A 26,488-nucleotide genomic window follows, 5' to 3' on the forward strand; every position below is an offset into this window, starting at 1 on the left:
ACCACCTGGACTTAGGTGGGCCTCTGGTGGACTCCCGGAGAGGTATCAGAGAAGTGTGCCAACCACGAGCAAGGGTGCATGGCTGATGCAGAGTGGATGAGCTAGACCTGAACCAGAAGCTCCAGAGACCTCGGAAAGGCAACAGTTCAGAGAGGTCCTCCAAATGAGACAGGCAGCGTCTGCAAGTCTAGCAACGTGAAAGCCGCGGTTGTTATCCAAGTACGTAGGCCCGGAGGTCACTAGGGGCCAGAAGAGTGTATCCGAGTGAAGCGCAAGGGTCAGAGCCAGAGAATGAGTCCAAGAGAGGTCAGACAGCGAGAGTCAATACCAGTATCAGTCCATGCGTAGTCAAGGCAAGTGAAGGTCAGTTCCAGGCAGCAGGCAGAAGAATAGTAGAATGGTCAGGCAGGCAGAGGTCAGTACCAAGAAGTCAGTCCGGATGGGTACTACCTGGGAAGGACGCTGGAACAGGAGACACTTGGAACAGAGGCAAACTAGTACACCTACGGTGTCGACCCAATTGCCAAGGCAAAGAGCTGTAGTCTGAGCCCTGCTTATATACAGGGCTCAGGTGATGTAATCGGGGTGCGCCGTCGATGGGTTTCCCGCGCTTGGCCCTTTAAATGTTAAAGGGCCAAGCGCTACGGGGCGAGGCTGACGCCGTGGAGGACGCCGAACCCCGACGCGAGGAGCGCTGCGAGAGTGAAGGCCCCAATGGGCCTGGAGACGCCCGGGGACGCCGCGGACGCACAGCGCTGGAGGAGGCCGCAAGTGAGGAGCTGGTAGACAGGCACGCCAGGTGAGCAGGCCAGGCCGCGGCACCAATGCAGCCGGGAAGAGCAACAGTACCCCCCCCCCCCTTCTAGGTCTCCACCTTACCGGCCTGGGTGTCTCAGGATGACTCTGATGGAAGGCAGCAAGGAAATCTTTGTTGTAGATGTGGTGGGAGGGCTCCCAGGAGTTCTCTTTCAGACTGAAGCCCTCCCACGACAGGAGATACTCCCAATGGCCTCTATGACGCCGGACATATAAGAACATAAGAAATTGCCATGCTGGGTCAGACCAAGGGTCCATCAAGCCCAGCATCCTGTTTCCAACAGAGGCCAGACCAGGCCACAAGAACCTGGCAATTACCCAAACACTAAGAAGATCCCATGCCACTGATGCAATTAATAGCAGTGGCTGTTCCCTAAGTAAATTTTATTAATAGCCGTTAATGGACTTCTCCCCCAAGAACTTATCCAAACCTTTTTTGAATCCAGCTATACTAACTGCACTAACCACATCCTCTGGCTATAAATTCCAGAGCTTTATTGTGCGTTGAGTGAAAAAGAATTTTCTCCGATTAGACTTAAATGAGCTACTTGCTAACTTCATGGAATGCCCCCTAGTCCTTCTATTATTCGAAAGTGTAAATAACCGATTCACATCTACACGTTCAAGACCTCTCATGATCTTAAGACCTCTATCATATCCCCCCTCAGCCGTCTCTTCTCCAAGCTGAACAGCCCCAACCTCTTCAGCCTTTCCTCATAGGGGAGCTGTTCAATCCCCTTTATCATTTTGCTTGCCCTTCTCTGTACCTTCTCCATCACAACTATATCTTTTTTGAGATGCGGCGACCAGAATTGTACACAGTATTCCAGGTACGGTCTCACCATGGAGCGATATAGAGGCATTATGACATTTTCCATTTTATTAATCATTCCCTTCCTAATAATTCCTAACATTCTGTTTGCTTTTTTGACTGCTGCAGCACACTGAGCCGACGATTTTAAAGTATTATCCACTATGATGCCTAGATATTTTTCCTGGGAGGTAGCTCCTAATATGGAACCTAACATCGTGTAACTATAGCAAGGGTTATTTTTCCCTATATGCAACACCTTGCACTTGTCCACATTAAATTTCATCTGCCATTTGGATGCCCAATCTTACAGTCTTGCAAGGTCCTCCTGTAATGTATCACAATCCGCTTGTGATTTAACTACTCTGAATAATTTTGTATCATCCGCAAATTTGATAACCTCACTCATCATATTCCTTTCCAGATCATTTATATATATATTAAAAAGCACCGGTCCAAGTACAGATCCCTGAGGCACTCCACTGTTTACCCTTTTCCACTGAGAAAATTGACCATTTAATCCTACTCTCTGTTTCCTGTCTTTTAACCAGTTTGTAATCCACGAAAGGACATCGCCTCCTATCCCATTGCTTTTTAGTTTTCTTAGAAGCCTCTAAAACGTCTTTCACCTGTACGGTGTTCTCGGGCTCAGCAGTGTGTTGAGTAGGCAGAGGAGGCCTTCGGGAAGGCCAGGACAGAACCAATGGTTTTAGCAATGAGACATGAAACTTGTTGTGGATTCCCATGGAGGTAGGGAGTTGCAGTTGATAGGTGACAGCACCGATGCGTCGCGGAACTGGAAAAGGCCTTATGAATCTAGGGGCTAGTCGTTGGGACGGGAGACGCAAACGAATATATTTGGTGCTCAGCCAAACCTTCTGGCTGGCTCAGAACAGTGGTGCGGCCCTGCGATGAGCATCGGTAAAGCATTTGGCCTGCTTGGCGGCCTGGTTTAATCTCTCCTTTTCCCGATCCCAGAGTCTACGTATCGTTTGCGCCGTAGATTGAGCTGCTGGTGAAGGTACTGTGAGTGGATCTGGTAGAGGTAGGCGTGTTGGCGGCCAAAAACCACCGCAAAAAGGTGAAACTTTCGTGGCGGAGGCAACATGAGTATTGTGGGAAAGTTCCGCCCAAGGCAGGAGGTCTGCCCAGATATCCTGTTGGTCATTGGCATATGATCGTAGAAATGCCTTAAAGGAGCGGTTTGTCCTTTCGGCTTGACCATTAGCTTGCGGGTGATAGGCAGAGGTTAAGTTTAGGGTAATATTAAACGTCTTACAAAGGGATTTCCAATATTTGGCAGCAAATTGAGGACCCCGGTCAGAGACTACCGTATTTTTCGTTCCATAAGACGCACTTTTTTCCCCCAAAAGTGGGGGGAAATGTCTGTGCGTCTTATGGAGCAAATATAAAAAAAGTTAAAAATCTAACAAAACCCCTGTCCCCTCCTGAGCCCCCCAGACCTTCCAAATTAATTTACTATAACTCCCCACCCTCCTGACTCCCCAAGACCTGTCATAAGTCCCTGGTGGTCCAGCGGGGGTCCAGGAGCGGTCCGGGAGCGATCTCCTGGACTTGGGCCGACGGCTACCAGCAATCAAAATGGCGCCGACGGCCCTTTGCCCTTACTATGTCACTGGGGTCGACCAATGCCAGCGGTAGCCCCTGTGACATAGTAAGGGCAAAGGGCCGTCGGCTGCCAGTAATCAAAATGGCGCCGACGGCCCTTTGCTCTTAGTATGTCACAGGGGCTACCGCTGGCATTGGTCGACCCCAGTGACATAGTAAGGGCAAAGGGCTGTTGGCGCCATTTTGATTGCTGGCAGCCGACAGCCCATGTCCAGGAGATCGCTCCCAGACCGCTCCTGGACCCCCGCTGGACCACCAGGGACTTATGGCAGGTCTTGGGGGGGGGTCAGGAGGGTGGGGGTTTGTAGTAAATTAATTTGGAAGATCTTGGGGAGGGGTCAGGAGTGTGGTGGGTTGTATTTCATTAATTTGGCAGGTCTTGGGGGAGTCAGGAGGGTGGGGGGTTGTTAATTAATTTAAAGGGTTAGGATGGTTTTTGGTTTTGTTTTTTTTGGGGGGGGGTTCCCACAGAATTAGAAAGACCAAAGTTTTCTGATCTGGGGAATGGACCGAAATGGTCCTCCCCAGACGCGAAAACAAAATGGGGAGAAAAAAAATGTTATGCACTCCCCTAATTTTCTCCATAAGACGCACAGACACCCGGGGACAGAGCTGATTTAGCACAATTTTTTTTTTTTTAATTTTCCCCCTCTGAATCCTAGGTGCATCTTATGGAGCAAAAAATACGGTATTTCCTGTGGGAGTCCATGCAGACGAAACACATTGGTCAGAAAGAGTTTGGCTAGTTCTGCAGCTGAGGGGAGACCAGGCAATGGGACAAAGTGGACCATTTCAGAAAAACGATCAATGATTACCCAGATGACGGTGTTTCCTCTTGAGGGAGGCAGGTCCACCGTAAAATCTGTAGCAAGACTTGACCAAGGTTCAGTGGGTGCAGGCAGAGGTTGGAGGAGGCCCCATGGGCGGCCAGTCGGAGGTTTTTGTGCACAAACTGGACAGGAGTCCACATAGTCGCGGAGTCCTTTATCATACTAGGCCACCATTAGTGCCTTTGAAGTATCTTGAGATTCCGGGCTTGGCCAGGGTGACCAGCTAGTTTAGAGTCGTGAGCCCAATGGAGCACACGCTCACGGAGACAGCATGGAACCACCGTCTTCCCGGCTGGTACCGTGGTGGTTACTGCAATGGATATGCAGGCTGGGTCGATGATGTGTCTAGGAGTCTCGAGTGTATCCTCCGGCTCGACGGAGCGTGAGAGCATATCAGCCCGAAGGTACTTTGCTGCTGGGCGATAGTGGAGCTCGAAGTTGAAGCGTTCAAAAACCAGGGCCCAGCAGGCTTGTCTGGGATTGAGTAGTTGGACCTCCTTTAGATGCTCTAGATTTTTGTGGTCAGTAAACATTGTGAACTTGTGTTGTGCCCCTTCTAACCAAGGGCGCCATTCCTGGAGAGCTAGCTTCACGGCTAGGAGTTCATGGTCCCCTATAGTGTAATTTAATTCCGTGGGAGAGAATTTGTGTGAGTAGAAAGTTCCTTTAATGGAGTATTGACTTAGGACTGCTCCAGCTCCGAGGGCGGATGTGTCAACTTCAACAATGAAGGGACGGTTAGGGTCCGGATGATGTAAACATGGACAAGAGTATTTATTTATTTATTTATTTAGAAACTTTTCTATACCGTCACTAAGTTATATACCATCGCAACGGTTTACAAATAGGCACATACCTCTCTGCCTCCTCCTTTCTAAGCTGAAAATCAAACACTTCATTTACGCGGACGACGTCCACATTCTCATCCCAATTAAGAAATCCCTACAAAATTCTTTAATCTTCTGGGAGAATTGCTTTCTTGAAATCAGCGCCCTCCTCACTAAACTCAATCTAGTAATCAACAAAGACAAGACGGAATACCTCATCATCTCCCAGGAAGATAACCCTTTGTCTAGAAAAACAGCCTCACCCTTAAATGGTCAACAACAAATAGACTTCAACTCTCCCTCCAACCTCACATCAACTTTACTGAACAACCTCAAAAACTCAACCTTCGTAAGAGACCTAGGAGTGCTCCTTGATAATCAGCTCAACATGAAAAAATTTGTAAACAACACGACAAAAGAATGCTTCTTTAAACTACACGTTCTGAAAAAGCTAAAACCGCTCCTGCATTTTCAAGACTTTCGCCTGGTTCTACAATCTATCATCCTTACAAAAATTGATTACTGTAACTCTCTACTACTCGGTCTACCAGCCACCACCATTAAGCCTCTACAGATGCTACAGAACTCTGCGGCCAGGACCTTGACTAACTCTAAAAAAAAAAAGAGACCACATCACACCTATCCTCTACAACCTCCATTGGCTACCGATCAAACACAGAATTCTATACAAAATTCTAACCATCATGCATAAATCCTTATACAACTCAGCCCCAATGGATATCACATTTCAGCTACGCACCCACAAATCCAAGAGACCGATCAGAAAAGCTTACCAAGGAACCCTATTCGTCCCTCAAGCCAAAACATCGCTAAGTAATAGGGCACTATCCACTGCAGGTCCTACCCATTGGAACATCCTCCCACCAGAACTCAGACAAGACTCCTGCCAGACTTCGTTCAAGAAAAAACTGAAAACATGGCTATTTAGTCTTTCATTTCCTTGAAGGCCCACAATATACTAACCACGACAACTTTAATTGATTCTATTTGTAATAATTTCACCCTTATATCCTTCCCTATCTTACACCTTCTTTTCTTTTTGCCCCTCCACCCTATCCCCCCCAGTATTCCTTCTCAATCCAGACATTCATTCCCCTTGTTTTCGTTTTATCATTAATGGCACATTTACTCAAATTCGCTATAAGAATTGTCACCAAAGGCTTCTAAAGGTTTAAATGTTTAATTGTTCCTCGTTTTTTATGTAATGCTCGCAAGCACTATTATATTGTTCCATGTTCTTTGTTCCATGTAATGCTACTAGGCAAGTTGAATTGTTTTACTGTAAACCGGTTTGATTTGCATCCAATGCAAGAAGATCGGTATATAAAAAAACCAAAAATAAATAAATAAATATATCAGTTGAAACCATTCTTAAATTTTGCAGACTTCTGAACTGTATTGCAAACTCTAATCTTCTCAAACCTAGACTACTGTAACTCCTTACTACTAGGTCTTCCAGCATGTCACTGAAAACCACTACAACTATTAGAAATTCCGCAGTAAGACTCCTGTTAGGATCTAGGAAATATGATCACATAACACCCTCGCTGATGTCACTGCACTGATTACCAATATAATCCAGAATCTACTATAAAGTATTAATGATAATATTCAGGATCATTTATTTCAATAACGCTGGCTTGTTAGGAGTGGTACTACAACTTTACAATTCAAAATGAACACTAAGATCTCAAAATAAAGGATTCTTGACTATTCCCACAATACGGAGCACACATCTAATGAAATAAGAGATCGTGTATTTTCCATAACAGGTCCAATGCTCTGGAATTCTCTACCTGAAACACTACATATTTTACTAAATAGAAAGAGTTTCCTAGCGTGTAGCAGATGGACTCAGGACCAATGGGTATAGTGTACTCCTGTTAGCAGTTGAGAGACGGAGTCAGATTTCAATCTGACATCAGCCTACATATACCCATGCAGGAAGCTTAGCTCTTCAGTATTTCTCCATCTCCTAAGCAGTTTGGGACTCCACACACACACTCACACAGTGTTAGAAAATCCAAACCAAAGAAGAAAGAAAATCTTACCTCTACAAGACGAGCCACACTCTCCTGTGGTGATACCTAAGGGTCCCAGCAGTCGAGAATTCCTGAGGTGATTTCCGAGATCCCTCAGAGGTAAGCCTCGATCCGGTAGCCGGTTCCCAGCGTGGGCTTAGCCCCCAGAGTCGCTGAGAGGCAGTAGGTGCAAGACCGAGTGCGGCGGTGAAGGTATTTTCCCTCTCCCCCCGCAGCCGGAGACCACCTTGTAAGAGACCGGTTAGCACCGAGACAAGGTAAGGTAGAAAACTCTCTTAAAGTCTCTGCGGTTCGGATAGCCGCACAGATCGTCTTGGCGTCTGTTCAATCAGGTTGAGCAGCCCAGTCCGGGCTAGACCCTGATCTGGTGCGAGGGTCTTCCCACGTGGAGACCCTCCGGGGGGAGGGGGGGGGGGCGCCATCTTGCCCACGTGGTCGCCGGTGCCATATCCTCCCTTTGATTGCCGTATTGTCGCCACAACTGAGCCGTGCGCACAGTGGCACGTGCATCTGTGCCGTACGCACAGCGACAAGCACAACGGTGCCGGGTGCTCAGTGGCATGCGCATAGCGGCCTGCACCCACAAGTGTCGGCGCACCTGGAGAGCACAACTAAGCCTCCCGGCGCGCGCATCTACGCACACAGACGAGTTTTTGAGCCACTCCATGCACACAAATCATGGCACCGCCGGCCAAGAAAGCCAAGGGACAAGCCCTCTGCCCAGCCTGCCACCTGAGAACTGTGCAACCCGAAATGGTCTCTGCCCCGTGCCTGCAGTGCGAAGAAGCTCTGGGGGAACCCAGACAGGGCCCCCCTCAGCCAGTAGATGAATCCGGCTCCACCAATGATAGTACCCCGGATCTCTCTATCTCCGGCTCGGCCCCTCCTCAGATGGACTTCTCGGGGAATGACACTGGACTCAATATAGACCCAGGGACCTTTTCCTGGGTGGAATTCTTCAAAGGGCTGCAAACCTTTGTCCAGGTGCAATCGGTGCCACCTGTGACAGCCACAGTCCTCACCAGAAGAGCAAAACCTTCCAGGCCCCTTTCGGCCTCCCCGAGACGTGCCTCCTCTGGGCAAAATCCTCCCCTTAGGGGACACTGACACCTCGGAGGAAGAGCCAGACTCCCTGGAGGAAGGGGAAATCCCTCTAGGAATGGAACCATACGGAACCATGATGCGTTTCTTCTCCAAAGACGAGCTACCAGATCTCGTGGCTCTGAGCCTGAAGACACTGGCCATCCCAGGCACAAGTACCACAGTGGAACCAAAGACGAACCCTGTTCTGGTCGGGCTCCGTCAGGCCTCATGCTATTTCCCAATGCTGCAGGCCGTACAGCAACTGATTGACCTGGAATGGAAGGCCCCGGAGGTCAGCTTCAAAGGAGGACGGGTCCTAGAAGCCCTATACCCTCTGGAACCCTCAGCCAAAGAGCTACTAGGATTTCCCAAAGTGGACGCCATGGTCTGCGCTATCTCAAAGCGCATTACCATCCCAGTCGAAGGGGGAGCTTCACTCAAGGATACCCAGGACAGACATCAAGAATCCATCCTTAAACAGTCATTTGATGTTGCAGCTATGACCCTGCAGATCGCCGCCTGCTGTGCTGTGGTGACACTTGCCTGCTTGTCACTCTCCAGGGATGCAACCATTTCCGCTGAAACTTTAGAACCAGCGATATCTTTCCTTATGGATGCGACCTCTGACCTGGTGCGCACCTCTGCCAGGGGCGTCTCATCCATAGTGGCAGTCAGAAGGCAACTCTGGTTCCAAAGTTGGTCAGCTGACGTGACGTCCAAGACGAAACTCATGAGAATGCCCTTTAAAGGATCCCTCCTATTCAGAAGCGAGCTGGAGAAGTTAGCCAACAAATGGGGCGAATCCCCAGTCCCACGGTTACGGACAGGAACAAAAGAAACCAATGCCCCTCTCCCCGAAGATCCAAGGGCAGAGGAGCCCAGCGTTTTAGACCATACAAAACCACATACCAAGCACCTCGCCCCACAAGCAGGGGCCAATCCTTTTGAAACAGATACAACAAGTGGGGAGCCGGCTCAGGTACAGGCCCCAGCCGCACCCCACAATGAGAATCAACAGGTCCATCCACAGGAAGAAGCCATAGGGGGCAGGCTTGCCCTCTTCTACCAAAGATGGGTGGAGATAACGTCTGACAATTGGGTCCTAACCATTATTCGAGAGGGATACTACCTGGACTTCCACATCATCCCTCCAGACAAATTTGTGAGATCACCATGTCATTCCCTCTCCAAGAGGACTTCAGTGGAAACCACACTGACAAAACCTGGGTGCCCACGCACCAACAAAATACTAGTCACTATTCCATCTATTTTATCGTCCCCAAGAAAGAGGGAACATTCCAACCCATCCTGGACCTCAAAAACATCAATCGCTATCTGAGGGTACCACACTTCCACATGGAAACCCTACATTCAGTCATAAGGGCAGTATAACTGGGAGAATTCCTGACTTCTCTGGATCTGTCAGAAGCCTATTTCCACATCCCGGTCCATCACAACCATCAGCGCTTTCTACGCTTTGTGATACTGGACCACCACTACCAGTTCCGGAAGCTATCCTTTGGACTAGCTACGGCCCCTCGAACGTTCACCAAAAATCATGGTCATAGTGGCGGCGACACTGAGGAAAGAAGGAATCCTCGTACACCCGTATCTGGACGATTGGCTGATCAGGGCAAAATCTCCAGAGGAAAGTTACCAGGTGGCCACCAGAGTCAAGAATCTACTGCAGAATCTTGGGTGGGTCATCAACACAGCCAAGGGCTGCCTGCAGCCCTCCCAGTCGCTAGAGTTCCTGGGAGTCCGTTTCGACACCAAAGAAGACAAGGTCGTTCTTCCCCCTACAAGGAGAAGGAAATTGATGGACCAGTTGCAAAACCTGCTGAACTGTGTTCGCCCCAAGGCATGGGACTACCTTCAAGTCCTCAGCCTCATGACATCAATCCTAGAAGTCGTCCCATGGGCAAGGGCCCACATGCGACCACTACAACATTCCCTACTATCACGTTGGAACCCAATGCCACTTGTTGATTTGTTCCTATGCCTTCTTGCTTTCCTTTTGGTTCTTTGTACCCCCCACCCTTTCCCCTGTTTTTTGTAATTTCAATCCTATAGTTCGATGTAAACCGATGTGATGTTTCGACTAACGTCGGCATAGAAGACTCTTTAAATAAATAAATAAATAAACTACTCTGTTCACCTCCAGCTACCGGCAGAGTTGCGGATCCAGCTCCAATGGTGGCTACAAGAAGACCATCTGAGCAAGGGAGTAAGACTATCCCCACCGACCTGGGTCGGATGCGAGCCTACGAGGGTGGGGAGCCCATTGCCAAGAACTGATGGCCCAGGGGCAATGGGACAAGGAAGAGTCGGGATGGAACATAAACCGACTGGAAGCCTGAGCAGTCAGACTAGCCTGTCTACGATTCAGTCACAGACTCCAGGGCAAATCTGTCAGAGTCATGTCAGACAACGCCACAACAGTGACCTACATCAACCGCCATGGAGGAACCAGAAGCCATTAGGTGTCCCTAGAAATAGACCCACTAATGGTGTGGGCGGAAGCAAACCTTCAAGGGATCTCAGGCGCCCACAATACAGGAAAAGACAATGTCACTGCGGATTACCTCAGCAGAGAGAGTCTAGACCCAGGGGAATGGACACTGTCGACCACTGCCTTCCAGTTGATAGTAAACCGCTGGGGAACTCCAGCCATGGATCTTATGGCAACCCGGTCCAACGCCCAAGTTCCCAATTCCTTCAGGCGCAGACGAGAACCGCAATCACAGGGAATTAACGCCCTCGTCCAGACCTGGCCACAGGAAGACCTGATGTACGCCTTTCCCCCATGGCCACTTCTGGGCGAGATCATCCGCAAGATAGAACACAGGGGGCTAGTACTTCTATTGGCCCCGGTACACAGACATGCAAAGACTTCTTGCGGGGAAGTCTCTGTGCCTACCTCCACACAGGGACCTTCTCTGGCAAGGACCGATCCTCCATGAGGACTCAACTCAATTCTCTCTTACGGTCTGGCCATTGAGAGGACTTGCCTGAAGAAGAAAAGATGCTCTAAGGCAGTGATTGACACCTTCCTCCGAGCACACAAGTTTTCCGCGTCTCTAACTTACATATGAATATGGAGAATATTCGAAGCCTGGTGTGAAGACCGCGACATACATCCGTGGACAGTCAAAATCCCCACGATCCTGGAATTCCTGCAGGACGGATTGAAGAAGGGGTTATCTCTCAACTCCATCAAGGTTCAGGTGGCAGCACTGGTCTCCTTCAGGGCCAAAGTGGATGGCATCAGAGTATCATCACATCCAGACAATTCCCACTTCCTGAGAAGGGGTCAAGCAAATCCGACCACCACTAAAGTGGCTGGTGCCCCTATGGAATCTCAATCTAGTACTAGACTTCCTAGCAGGAGCTTCCTTTAGACCTACTCGCGATCTGTCATTACAGCTCCTGACCTTGAAGACTGCATTCCTAGTGGCAATATGTTCGGCCTATCGCATCTCTGAGCTTCAAGCACTATCCTGTCGGGAACCATTCCTTAGATTCACCCCGGGATCCATACAGCTCCGCACTGTCCCCTCCTTCCTCCCTAAAGTGGTTTCTCATTTCCATCTAAACCAAACCATCTCGCTGCCATCTCCAGATGAGCATAAGGACTCGGAAGACTCACGTCTTCTTCGCCATGTTAACGTCGGCAGACTCCTAATCCGATACCTAGAAAGATTGTAATCCGTTCGAAAGGCGGACCATCTATTCGTCCTTCACAGCGAGAAGAAACAAGGGGAAGTGGCCTTGCGGGCAACAATAGCCTGCTGGATCAAAGAAGTAATCAAGGCAACCTACGTAGAGGCAGGGAAGCCCCCATCTCTACATGTCAAAGCCCATTCCACAAGGGCTCCGGCAGTGTCCTGGGCAGAAATCAAGATGCTGTCGCCCGCCAAGATCTGTCGGGCGGCGACGTGGTCCTCCTTTCACACCTTCTCAAGGTTCTACCACCTGGATGTTCAGGCCCGGGAGGACACATCATTTGCAAGGGCAGTACTAAGTGGGTCACGGGCAGCCTCCAACCCGGTTCGGGAGTAGCTTTTGTACATCCCATTGGTCCTGAGTCCATCTGCTACACGCTAGGAAATGGAGAAATTACTTACCTGATAATTTCGTTTTCCTTAGTGTAGACAGATGGACTCAGCATCCCGCCCACAGCTGCCCCAAAATACAGAAACCTCGGGTGAGATTCCCCGAGAGCAAGACAAGTACAGGTAAGCCAGACTTTACCCCTAGTTTAAGACACCCTTGCCAGGTGTCGGCATTTTTCGGTTAAGTGCACTGGCAGTCTCCAGTTGGAAATCAGTTCAACCAGTACAAGTTATTCAAGTTAATCAAGTTAGCCAAGTTAATCAAGTTATTAAAACACACATATATCCACAATTGCTTTTCGAGGAGAAAACTGAAGAGCTGACGTCAGATTGAAATCTGACTCCGTCTCCCAACTGCTATCAGGAGTACACTGTACCCATTGGTCCTGAGTCCATCTGTCTACACTAAGGAAAATGAAATTATTAGGTAAGTAATTTCTCCAATTTAAATGTGAACTAAAAACATGGCTATTCAAAAACTCATATGATCTAACATAAAAACATTCGAAGACTTTGAGCCACAAAGACAAGAAGGATAAAAGATAAGAATAGAATCATGAAGAATAAATCAAATGAGAGAATTTAAGATTCTAAAAACAACCCATAGAATAAGATGCAAAAACTACCACTTCTTTTTAATTTTCTGTACTCTTTGCTTTGTGTAATCAATCATTGTCTGTCTGTTAAGTTATAATTATGAATGTCAATTTGAAAACCGTTATGATGTATACGTGGAATGACGATATATAAAATGTCTAAATAAAATAAAATAGATATTTCTGCTATGTTTTAATGTCACTAGTATATTCAAACACTTCCAAACCCTATGAAATGCAGTTGGAAGGGTTTGAAGACTATAGTCATAAAAGATGACAAACATAGGTGTATAGAAATTGCAATGTCTCTCATAGACATAATGCATTGTATGGTATTTATTGATCTTTTGATTCATATAGTAATATATATTTAAAATGTTTTTAATTGACCATTCCTCCATTACAGAAATCTAGCAAAGCCCATAGCAGTACAAACTAAAGAAAAGGAAGATCGCTATGTTGACAACTATAAGGTCTGTTGAATGCATTTTTGCTATTACTATTCTGTATTCATATTTTATTACATATTCTCTTAAAAACATATAGCGAATAACAGACAATGTATAGCACTCAGACATTGTAAGTAGGGGAATATGTTAAGCCTTTTGTTATGCTGAGGATGTTTAGAGACATGAAGACTATGCATCACTCAACTATTCCTTAATTGTAGACCTTAAAACCCAGCTATATTGGATTGTTTTTATATGCGCCATATTAATAAATCTCAATAGCACTGGTTAATCTGCTACTAAATCTTCTGTTAGTATCATAGTAAATTAAGTTAAAGGAATTCATAGCTGTTACGATTCCTGCCCGCGGAGCTACCCTCCGCGAGCAGGCCTCTCCACCCACCTGTTCCTTGACGCGGTAGGACGCCGCTGACTCCGTCCTCCACGGCTGGGCCGACACCCACGGCAGGTCCCATGCGGCAAGGCCATCTTGTTGCGGCCTTGAGCCGCAGCCGAGACCCGTGGCCTGGAGGCCATGCTTGTCTGCCTCTTCTGTGGCATGGAGCCACCACCAGCCTTTCTTCGCGGCAAAGAGGCACGACATCATCCCCGGGGTCCTCCTTGGACGGCAGGAGACTGTCCTGAAGCCTGCCTGCTCCTCCCTGCGATGTCTCCTTCGTGCGGCTGGGTGCCGCTTCCATGGTGCTTCCTGTTCTTCCTACTTTCCTTTAGGCGCCGGCGCGCGCCTCGTCACTGTATTTAAAGGGGTCGTGGCCAGATGTGCCTTAGGCTCCACCTGATGACAACTTCCTGCTTCAGCCCTATAAGAGGGCCTTTTCTTCAGTTGTTCCTTGCCTTCGGATCAGGTTACATAGTTGTCTGTGTCTTCTGACTGGTCCAGGTCCTCCGTGGGCTTCATTTCCATGTTCCAGATGTCCTTCGTCCAGGTCTTCAGTCGTCTCCATGTTCCAGATGTTCTTCGTCTAGGTCTTCAGTTGTCTTCAGGTTCCCGATGTCCTCTGTCCCTGTCGTCATATGTATTTGTGTTCCCGGTGCCTGATGTTCTGGTCTTCTATTCTCTCGATGTTCCTATTGTCCTCACCTTCGTCTCTGCCTCCATGCCTTGGTTCCCAGATGTCCACCTTCCTGGCGTACCGCTGTCGTGGTCCATGACCAGTCCCATGGGTGGACTGTGTATGGCGCCTCACCATACAAGGCCATCCTCATCTCTGCAGCGCAACCCTCTGGAAGACTTCCTGCTTCAGTCCATTGTTTTTAATCCTTGAGAATCGAATGCTGCTTCAGTCTTGTTCTGGTCTTCGGAGCCTATTGCAACCCTGCGTCCGTCCATGTCAAGTTTCTATTTGAACCTGCTCTGAGCCTGGCGTGGTCCACGACCAGTCCCACGGAGGGCTGTGTAGGGCGCGTCCCAGGGCAGGCCTCTTCAGGACCTTTGTCACGTCCTGGTTTCAGCTTCCACTATTCCTCCTGGAGTCCGTGTCAAGCCCAGCGTGGTCCGCAACCAGTCCTGCAGGTGGACTGTGTAGGGCGCGCTGCGTCGCAGTCTCGAACCAGTTCTTGACCCTTGCTTCAGCCCTCGTCTACAGTGTCTCGCTTCAGCCCTCGTCTTTGATGTCTTCGCTCCAGTCCTCGTCTATGATGTCTTCGCTCCAGTCCTAGTCAAAAAGTCTTCTGTGTTCTAAGGACTCTGTCTGCCCTCATCCTCTGTCCGGCCTGCCGCCTATTGCGTACCCAGCGGCAGGTCCGAAAGGGCTTGGAACGGTTGGAGGACTGTTCATCGATCAACATTGCGTTGTTGGTCATCCTGGGGTGTGCAGGTCCGGTAGAGGGTCAGACCTAGGACCCCTGTTCTTGCCTCAGCCTTATCCTACTCTTGTTATCCATGCTCGCACCAGCTCACCTCCCGCGGTGTGTCTTGGGGCTCCTCCATGGGTCATGCTGTGGCTCAAGGGCTCACACCACCTGCTTAAGAGACGACCGCGCCCCCGTGCCTATAACCATAGCCGAAGGCCTTCTAGCCCTCGGTCCATAACAACTGCCGGAGGGCGCGCTCGTAATAATGGCTTCTGACTGTGTTCATTTGTGTTGTACCATGTCAACCTGGGAGAGTGACATAAGAAATTAAGAATTGCCATACTGGGTCAAACCGGGGATCCATCAAACCCAGTATCCTATTTCCCACAGTGGCCAATCCAGTTCATAAGTATCTAGCAGGATTCCAGATAGTAGATAGATATCATTCTGCTAATATCCAGGGATAAATAGTGACTTTCCCCAGTCTACCTGGTTAATAACTGTTTCCTCTGAGAACTCGTCCAAACATTTCTTAAACCCAGCTACACTATAGCCTTTAACACATCTTCTGGCAATTAATTGCAGAGCTTAAATGTGCATTGATTAAAAAAAATATTTTCTCCAATTTGTTTTAAATCTACTTACTAACTTCATGGAGTGACCCGAGTCCTTGTATTTTTTTTGAAGGTGTAAATAACCGATTCACATTTACCCTTTCTACTCCACTCATGATTTTATTAGATCTCTATCATATCCCCCTCAGCCCTCTCTTCTCCAAGCTAAACAGTCCTAACCTCTTTAGCCTTTTCTCATAGGGAACTTGTTCCATCCCCTTTATCATTTTCATTCACCATCTCTGTACCTCTTCCAGAGCAATTATATCTTTTTTGAGATGTAGCAACCAAAATTGTACACAATAGTCTAGGTGCAGTCTCACCATGAGCAATACAGAAGTATTCTCTGTTCCTTTCCTAATAATTCCTAGCATTCTGTTTGCTTTTTTTATATATACTTTATATTTCTTAGTTTTTAAAAATTTCTACAAAGCATCCATTTTGTACAGAAACAGATGAATACAGTATATAACAATGAAGAAACTAATCGCTTATAAGGAAACAAATATTCATCTAATTAGCCCATCAGCATCTGAGGAGAAGCAAAGAAAAGGAGATTGCAATATCAAGATACAAAAACCTATTCTCAAATATGATAACCTGGAAACAAAATGTGGGAACCAACTGAAAAAAATCTATTTTTTTTTTTTTTAGAGTCTATAAAAATTTTTAGCTGCTCTGGCAAAGAAAAAACAGAACACTCATTACTATATTTAATAACATATTTGCAAGAGTATCTTAGCAAAAAAAAAGGTAACTCCCAGGGTCTGAGCCTCCTGGAAGAATAAAAAGGACCCCTTTAGTTAAGAAGGGGGTGTTTTCGTGTGCCCATGGGCCTCGGCCCGACCCCAGATGGATCCAGGGCCGAACCGAGGGTTGATGGCGTGTTCCAGCATGGCTGACGGTCTTACCCTCTGCCAGGCCTGCAAGCTCCCAAGGCCAACAACATGATGATGTTGGAATGTGAATGGTCCTCTGACCATTCCGAGCCCTTCCGGACCTGCCACTTGGATCGGCATGGAGCAGCAGGCCTGGCCTGAGTATGAGGGCAGACGGGCCTTGACATGAAGACATAACACCAAGGTCGATGCTACGGCATCGCAGACGAAGACATGACACCAAGGCTGATGCGGACAGCATCAGAGACGAGGGCTGGCACAAGACATGACACCAAGGTAGTTGAAGACATGACACCAAGGCTGATGCGGACAGCATCAGAGACGAGGGCTGGCACAAGACATGACACCAAGGTAGTTGAAGACATGACACCAAGGCTGATGCGAAGACATCACGGACCAATGGTCGATGCAACGGCATCCCGGACCAGGGTCGATGCGACGACATCAGGAGCAAGACGTTGACATGATACCAAGACTGGTGCAACGGCATCCAGGACGAGACGAGGAACTTGGCGAAGTCCAGACGAGACAAGAGCTGGGAGGGTGAACATTGGCACTGTCTCTCAGGGCGCCCTACACAGTCCACCCGCGGGACTGGTCGCGGACCACCCTGTCCCACTGCGCGCCCTACACAGCCCGAGGAGGCTGGTCACGGACCACGCTGAGAACGGGACAAGCACAGGGAAGAATCCAGTCGACGTGGTACTCCGATGACGAAGCCAGATGTCATCCGGAGCTCCACAAAGGCTAGCAGGACATGACGGCTCAGGAGCACAGGAACGAATTCCACCTGTAGGCAACTCCACGCTTGGGAAAGACGTCATCTGAGAGAGCACGGCCTGACAGGACCAGAAGGCTCAGGAGCGCTGAAGACACAGGAGCAGGACATCAAGGAACTTGGGACATCAGGAAGCAGAAGATCAAGACGAGACACCAGGACACCTGGACGGGGACCTCAGGCACGAAGACGTGACTTGACTTGACATAACATGAAGACGAAACAAAGTGGAGCTCCACGAAGAAGACCTGACGGAGCTCTGGCAGGCAGGAGCCTCCAGAGTGAAGTAACTCCGATGCAAGGCGAAGAATGAAGTGACGGAGCAGCACTTATATAGGGCTCAAGCAGGAAGTCCAATCAAAGGTGGGGCCAGCACACTTCCTGTTTCTGGCCCTTTAAATCCTAGAGAGAGGTGTGGCCATGCGCCTAGAAGGAAGCAGGAACTTGTGCGGGACTGTGGACAGCAGCCTGCACAGCGTCGGCGTCAGAGGCAGCAGGGCAGGGCCTGAAGGCAGGCCATGATGACGGCAGCGGCTCCAGCCGCTGCAGGGAGCCCCAGGAGCGGCTCCAGCCGCTACTCCGGGCCGGGGCGTGCGGCCTCTGTGCCGCAAAGATGAAAGGATGTCGGGGGCGGCTCCAGCCGCGATGGACGGCGGAGAAGTCCGCGGCTCCGGCCACGGTGAAGAGGAGGCTTGATGGGTGGCCTCCGGGCCGCGAGAGAAATCCAGTCCGCGGCTCCAGCCGCACGGGAAGGCCCAACGTCAGCGACGTCCATGCCGTGTCGGTTGAAGAGAGGTGAGCAGTGCCTGCTCGCGGGGGGACCCGCGGGCAGGGTCCATGACACCTTTCTTCTCTCTTGAGTAATTCTAGACAAATTAGGAAAAATCGTAACACATGAACTGGTAAACTGAGCACACATTATTTTAAAAAATTATTTATAACAAAACTTAAATGAAATTCAGGAAAAAAAGTCACTAATAAGCTTGCATATTCTGAGAGTTCATAAGTAGAAGCCTCTAAGAAGGCTGAAAATTCCAAACTCTCTGTAGAGGGATGTCTACAACCAAATCGTAAAAAGGAAACCTTGTTAAAAGAAGGAAGAGATCCAGCAGAAATACAGTGTCTCTAGAAAGTATCTTCTCAAAGTAGCTCTCAGCAGCTCCCCCCATAAGCCATAGAAATTCAAATTTGAAGATTCAGGTGTCTGTCTTTTTGCTTTTTTGACTACTGCCGTACCCTGAGCCGAGGATTTCAAAGTATTGTCAACCTCTCCCCTATTCTGGATGGGGCCACAAAAATAACTTCATCTCTCAGCTGTGTGTTTAGGAACAGACACATGTAATGAGCCCACTGGGCTCCCAAGGATCGGGAGAAGAGGCTGGAGCAGAGAGTAGAACAATAGGTGATAACATAAAACCCTCCTTATGCAGCTACAGCAAGTATTGCATATAAATACAGTGCATGCACAGTTACACAGCTCATTAGGATTCTTATACTCTATACCAAACACCTACAAATAGCATTATAATAAAAAAAGAAAAGTGGAGGAGTAGCCTAGAGGTTAGATCAGCAGGCTACGACCCAGGGAAACCAGCGTTCAAATCCCACTGTCACTCCTTGTGACTTTGGGTAAGCCACTTTTTACCCTCTGTTGTCTCAGGTACAAAATTAGATTGTAAGCCCTGTGGGGATAGGGAAATATTTATAGTATCTGACTGTAATCTGCTTTGATGTACACTTTGAAGTGCCAAAAAGCAGAATATAAAAAAATAAATAATACCTAGATCTTTTTCCTAGGTGGTAACTCCCAATATGGAACCCAATATCATGTTGGGTTTGAATTACTTTTCCCTATGTGTATCATTTTGCACTTCTCCACATCTGCCATTTGGATGCCCAGACTTACAGTCTTGCAAGGTCATTGTGCAAGTTATCACAATCCACTTGTGATTTTATAATTCCAAATAATTTTGTGTCATATGCAAATTTGATCACCTCACTCATCGTTCCCTTTTGCAGAACATTTATAAATATATTAAAAAGCACTTGTTCCAAAACAGTTCCTCGGGGCACACCATTAATTATCTTCCTCCATTGAGAAAACTGACCATTATATCCGGCTCGGTTTCCTATCTTTTACCCAATTCGCAATCCATGATAGGATATTGCCTCCTATCCCATTACTTTTTAATTTTCTCAGGAGTCTCTCATAAAGGACTTTGCCAAATGCCTTCTGAAAATCCAAATGCACTACATCCATCGGCTCACCATTATTCACATGTTTATTAATCCCTTAAAAAAATGTAGTAGGTTGGTATCTTTATCAATAGTGCAACCGATGCTTGAAGGATGCATTATACTAGTTTCCAATAAGGTTAAGGGCCTGATTTTTAAAAGCATTTACACACTTAAAACGGGTTTAACATGTGTAGAAGCACTTTACCCTTGTAAGTAGGCTTTTGAAAATTGCTACATTGTATGCCACTGAATTGTTTAGCTCGTGTTAAGTGCACTTAACGCGAGTAAATGGCTTTTGAAAATTGCAATGATAGTATGTTACATTTACATGTGTTACTCCTTTAAAAATTCACCTTTAAGAGTTTAGGGATAGTAATCGATTCTAGTTTTTCTTTTGAATACCTTGTTAATGCAAGTTGTTAAGCAGGCACATTTACAATTGAAAATAATACACCAGTTTCATCCAGACTTGGATTGTAAAACTTTGAAATTGGTGGTCTACGCATTAGTTATCTGAGTTCTTGAAATGTGCATATTTTGGACTACCTGGAAGACTAAGCTTTAGGTGGTCCAGAATATAGCTACATGGTTGGTATTGGGTAAGTTGAAATTTGAGCACCACTCCATTGCTCAGAATATTGCATTGGCTTCCTATTTTGGATAGAGCCAAGTTTAAATTATTAAATTGGCTTTATGTCGGGTAATGGACCACTGTTTGTGGGGAAAACCTAAGTGGTATCAACTTGGACACAGTCTGACATCTTCTCAAAGGTGTATTTTCGCACCTGTTTATCCAGTGAAGCATTTAGCAGCTAGTGCTTTTTTTTTTTGCAAATGGCACCAATGATATGGTTTGTACTCCCTATACAAAGCAAGACAGAATTAAACCTTTTAAGATATCAGAAGCAGATTAAATGTTGCGCTTGGAGGTGGACCCTTGTCCTGGAACAGTGTAGAACAGCTCCCTGGTAGGGACCAGGAAGCACCTGTCCCCAGGGGGCGGAGCACTGGAGGAGACAGAGGCTAGGATGAGCTTCACCACTGGAAGCCCGCGGTCCCCCAGGGTGGAGCCCAAAGGGATTTGTTCCACTTGCACTTAGGTGGGCCTCGCAGGGTCTCCCGGAGAGGTAGTAGAGAGTCGTGCCCACGAGCTGCAAGGGAGCGTGGTCGGTCACTAGGCTGTAGGTCTGGAGAACCAAGAAAGGCCAGTACAGCGTAGGTGATGACAAGGCAAAGGACAAAGCCAGAATTAGGAAACGTGGCAATGGCAGCTGGGGTCAGGATCCAAGGATCAGTTCGAGGAATAGTCAACGAAGCAGGCGGGGGTCAGGTTCCAGAGGTCAGATGAGGTCACAAGGCAGGCAGAGGTCAGGATCCAGGCAGCAAGCAGAATGGTCAAGGAACAGGCCGAGGTCAGAACCAGAGAGACAGTCCAAGGGTACTACTTGGGGAGACAGGACAGACAGATGCTGGAACAGTAGGATGCTGGAACAAGACTGTGAATGCGGAGGCAAACTAGTACACTTACAGTGCCGACCCGATTGCCAAGGTAAGGAAGTGCAGGCAGGGACTTCCTTATATCGTACGTTCAATCAGGGTGTGCGGCGGAGCTAGGACCCTCCCCTGGCCCTACAAGAAGCCAGGCGGTCTGCGCATGCGTAGGGGCGTGGCCAACGCCACTGAGGGTGCCGAACTCCGGCGTGAGGCCTGTTGCGCAGTGGAAGGCCCGGCGACCGCCGCCGCGGGACGCCGAGGCCTGGAGGTGCTCGCGGCTGCCGCTGGGGAGACTGACCTGTGACCTGCAGAGGAGCTACCGAGGTGAGCAGGCCCGGGCGTGGAAGGAGCGCGCACCAGTAGCCCCCCTTCTAGGCCTCCCTCTACATGGCCATGGCTTTTCAGGATAGGTCCTGTGGAAAGTCCTGAGGAGATCTTTATCAAGAATGTTATGGGATGGTTCCCATGAGTTGTCCTCGGACCCATAACCCTCCCAGGCTAAGAGGTATTCCCATCTGCCTCAATGCCGATGGACGTCGAGGACTTCTCTTACCTGTAGTGATGAATCTGGTTCGGTAGAGATCCGCGGAGGAGAAGGATCTCTACGAGAGGGCCAGGAGAGGACCAAAGGCTTCAAAAGGGAGACATGGAATGTGTTGTGGATGCCCATGGCATGAGGTAGCTGCAGTTGATAAGACACAGCTCCCACTCTTTGAAGAACTGGAAATGGGCCGATGTACTTGGGAGCCAGGTGATGAGAAGGGAGTCTCAACCTTATGTGTCGGGTGCTTAACCACACCTTCTGACCAGGATGGTTTATGGACATCAGAAGTGCGCTTGGAACACTCAGCGGCCTGGGTAAGGCGTTCTTTGACTTGATTCCACAAATGGCGAATGGTGTGGGCCATGAATTGTGCGGCTGGAGAAGGAACAGTCAGAGGAACTGGAAGTGGCAACCGAGGTTGTCTCCCGAATACCACGGAGAACGGAGATACATCGGTGGCAGCAGCGGCGTGGGTATTATGCGACAACTCAACCCAGGGTAACAGATCGGACCAGTTGTCCTGCTGGTCATTCACGTAGGAACAAAGGAATGTTTTCAAGGTCCGGTTGGTCCTTTCAGCTTGACCATTGGCCTGTGGGTGATAGGCCGATGTGAAATTCAAAGCAATGTTGAACCTTTTGCATAGAGCGCGCCAGTACCTGGCGGCAAACTGTGGTCCTCGGTCAGATATGATTTCCTTTGGGAGTCCATGGAGATGAAAAATATATTTCAGGAACAACTTGGCTAATTCTGGGGCCGATGGGAGTCCCGGCAGGGGAATGAAGTGACCCATTTTCGAAAAATAGTCGATGATGACCCAGATTACGGTATTGTTCTGGGACGGAGGCAGGTCTGTGATGAAGTCCGTTGAGATGCTGGAGCATGGCTCGGGAGGTGCTGGAAGCAGTTGGAGTAGGCCCCAAGGCCGTCCGGTAGGTGGCTTCTGTTGGGCATAGATGGGACATGAATCTACATAGTTACGAGAATATTGAACCATGTTGGGCCACCAGTAATATCTCTGCAACATCTCTAGGGTCCTGGTACATCCCGGGTGTCCTGCCATCTTGGAATCATGAGCACATTTTAGAACTCGTTCACGTAATCTACGTGGAACGACGGTTTTCCCAACTGGAACTGTAGTGGTCATGGCAAGGGATACGAGGCAGGATCTATGATGTGTCTGGGAACATCCTCTGGTTCGAAGGATCTTCATAGTGCATCAGCACAGAGATTCTTGGAAGCTGGGCGATAACGTAGTACGAAACTGAACCGTTCAAAGAAGAGTGCCAATCGGGCTTGTCTAGGATTCAAGAGTTGAGCTTCTTTAAGGTGCTCAAGATTCTTATGATCGGTGAAAATGATAAATTTATGTTGCGCCCCTTCCAACCAGGGGTGCAACTCTTGGAGCACCAACTTGACAGCTAGAAGTTCTCGGTCAGCAATGGTGTAGTGCTGCTCTGTAGGAGAGAACTTGTGTGAGTAGAATGAACAAGGTATCAGTTTACCCTTTGGAGAAAACTGACTTAAGACGGCTCCTGCTCCGATTGCAGAGACGTCAACGTCGACGACGAATGGGCATCTTGGGTCTGGATGCTGAAGGCAGGGACCGGAATAGAATGCTTCTTTTAGCGTCTGAAAGGTGGCTTGTGCTTTGGGAGTCCACACACGAGTGTAAGCCCCTTTCTTGGTCATGGCGGTGAGCGGAGCAGCTAGGGTAGAATAATTGGCAAAGAAGCTCCTGTAATAATTAGTAAAGCCAAGGAAACGTTGTAAAGGCACAGCAAAGGCAAAGACCCTCCTTCCTCCCTCATTCCTTCAATGGAGATGTTCGGTTAGAGACATTCACCCACAGTTCACCTCCATGGGTTCCACCACGGGAGGAAGTGGCGGTGATGGAGTCTTGGCTGGTGGACTCTGGACATGCGTGGTATGCATGTCCAGAGTCCATCACTTCTTCGAGGTGCCTTTGCCGGAGTCGATGGTTGATCTTCCCAGTGAGGGAAATCAGGTCCTCTAGAGACGTGGGAGTCTCACAGACGGAGAGTTCATTTTTGAGAGCGCTGGAGAGTCCATCTAGGAAGATGGCTTGCAGACAATCCTCTTGCCACCCGAGCTCAGTAGCCAGGGTCCTGAATTCCACCGTATACTCAGAGAGGGTCCGTGATCCTTGGCGGAGATGGAGTAATTATGGCTGGCTACAGCTTGGCGGCCTGGGTCTCCGAAGGTCTGCTTGAAGAGGGCAACAAACTCGGATAGCTTGGAAAGCATGAGATCAGAACATTCCCACAGTGGAGAGGCCCATGCAAGAGCCTTCCCTTCTAGGCGGGAAAGGATGACACTCACTTTAGTGGTTTCCTTCGGGAACAAGGAGGGTTGCAGTGCAAATTGCATGAAGCACTGGTTGAGGAAGCCACGACAGGAGCGTGGATCCCCATTGTATCGAGGAGGTGCAGGGAGCGCCAACAATGCTTTGGGTAGCACAGAGGCAGGCCCACGGGATTATCCAGGGCTGTATCTCGCAGCTGGGAACGAAGCTTTTCCACCGAAGAGGCTAGCAATTCCAAAGCCCCACGATGTTCTTGGATTATTGCTGCCAAACCCGGTAGGGCCCTGGAGGCAGGAGACTCTGCTGAGTCCATTGCCTTTCTCTACAACCTACAAACCATCAAGGAAACTTCTTGATATGTGGGTCTTTTGTGTGCGGTTGCTAGCTAAGGATCAGCCTCGTGTCTTGGCTGACCCATTCAGATAGCTCCCGTGTTTTATTCTTTAATTTTCTTTAACAAACAAACTTCTGTGTCTTTTTTTTTTTCCTACTATACCAATCCTCTTTAAAACTATATTCTCCCATTCTCCCGTTGTGCGATCGGACCCTTCCTTTGGTGTTAACTTTTTAATGAGGTTAACTTATCTTTTAAACTGCTCAACTATTGCCACTATTTATGGGTTCGCCTCCGCTTGCCCGACATGGGCCATGTTTCGGCAGTAATCTGCCTGCTTCAGGGGCCACGGGAAACGTTTCTTGATATCTAAATCACGGATCTTCCATCAGAATAATCTTAGGTCCTGCTAAAACATATGAATAAGCACTAAGTTTCATACATATTACATCTCACAAATTCTATCCCACTGTTCAAGTCTAAAGTACTTACTATTACTGCGTGGTAACTCGTAACCGTGAGCGGCGCCTTCACGTTGAAATCCGGCGTCTCTCTCTATTCCTACCTTAATATAGCTTCTCTTAAGCCATTCACTGGGCCAATCACTTCGTCTCCCTTGGATCCCGGGTGCTAGCACCCTAGGGTGCTCTGCTAATTATGTTAGTAGATGATGTCACCTATTGTTTCTTGTTTGTTTTGTTGACTAAATGAACCTACCTAATTATGTCTCTTAATGTGTATTTTGTCTCCTAATATGTATTTTGTGTTGTTTGCGTGTTTACAGGCTTCAGTTATTGTATTTGGAACGTTTAAATGCTCGGGGTTGCAAAGCGTGAAAATTTTCTTTCAGGTGGACCTGATGGAGACCTACTAGATATTCGCTTTCTGAAGACCAAGCCTCTTTCCTATGAACTGCGGACGTGATAGAGGGCTAACTTATTTGCCTTTTATTTTCCGCAATTATTCTATTTCTTGATCTACTCACGATGTACATTCCAATCCAATTACTGACTTTCTTTACTACTGTCACTTCAAAACCAAATTGGAAATATTAAATTTATAATTAGTAAATTTTTAGATCTCCGTGTCCCTCTATTGGCCCCGTGTTACGCGATGTTATCCTGTTTGCTAATACTCTTTTTGTGACTACTCCTGGGATCTCACCATTTTGCTTTTATATTTCCGCCCTTTGTTGCCTATATTGTATGATGTTACCCTTATGTGGAAACCTTTTCCTTGTTTATGACTTAAGTACGCCCTAAATTTCTTTACCGCTCGCTTCTATATGTCTATCTCTCCATGGCACATTCGTGGAAAAAAATTTTTGTTGAAATCTTTCTATGCCGGGGACTGGGGGACAAAAACCTTCCGACGGTTGCATGAAACGTCTATTCGTCACATCTCAGTGCGGCCGCTATTGTTTACTGTAGTCGGTTACCCTCTCTTGTTGTTAATGCAGCCCCCAGTCTTTTATAGGTGCGTCAGTCAATGTCTTCTGGGGTTTTTGTGTAAACTGATGATTATGCATTGTATAGCCAATGTCCCTCCTGATGATATCCTGATGTATCTGTCTTTATTGTACCTAGTAGTAGATGCAATCTGTTATCTCATGGGTCCCAGTAGAGGAGGGGTGCAGTGTTGGAAAAAGTTTTTACAATATTACTTTTTCAACCAATGATAGACCAATTTATCTTGCGGTTTAAACCCTTCGGGATAACTGTGTCCCATGTATAGATAAAACGTTGCTCCATCTGCATTAGTTTGAGGTTCAAATCACCTCCCCAAGATGTTGCTTTATCTGAAAAATCACTGCTACTTTAAATTCCTGTGTTTGATGTCCCACCTCCTGCCAATGATCCACCAGCGGTGCTCCTTCTGTGTGGTTTCATAGACGACTCAAATGTTCCTGAATCCTTGTTTTAATTTCGTGTTGTCTTGCCAATGTATATCATGTTTCATGGACACCACAGGGCATGTACCACATTGGTGGAATCGCACGTGAAGTGGTCTTTAAAATAAAACACTCTGCGACCTGGAATCTGTAATCGTGAACCTTCATGCATGTGTGTACATACATTATATTTGTTACATGGGCCATGACCCACTGGGTGTCTCTCCACATGTTCTTCTTGTATTTGTAAGTTAGAGTGCACCACGAAGTCTTTTAGATTCCTGGCCCTTGTCAGCGCGAACATGGGCTTCTCCTTAAACACCCAATATATCTGTA

At 47.9% G+C, this 26,488-nt stretch overlaps 1 protein-coding gene across 1 annotated transcript in view; it reads left to right on the forward strand.

Moving 5' to 3' along the window:
- Positions 1-26,488, forward strand: part of LOC115087279 (lysosomal-trafficking regulator-like) — a 1,534,685-nt gene that overhangs the window by 1,172,021 nt on the left and 336,176 nt on the right. Inside the window, 1 exon segment of the mRNA XM_029594260.1 lies at positions 13,177-13,243. Coding sequence (XP_029450120.1) covers positions 13,177-13,243 — 67 coding nt within the window.

This window comes from Rhinatrema bivittatum, chromosome 3 (genome assembly GCF_901001135.1).
Source record: "Rhinatrema bivittatum chromosome 3, aRhiBiv1.1, whole genome shotgun sequence".
NCBI classification, from domain to species: domain Eukaryota; kingdom Metazoa; phylum Chordata; class Amphibia; order Gymnophiona; family Rhinatrematidae; genus Rhinatrema; species Rhinatrema bivittatum.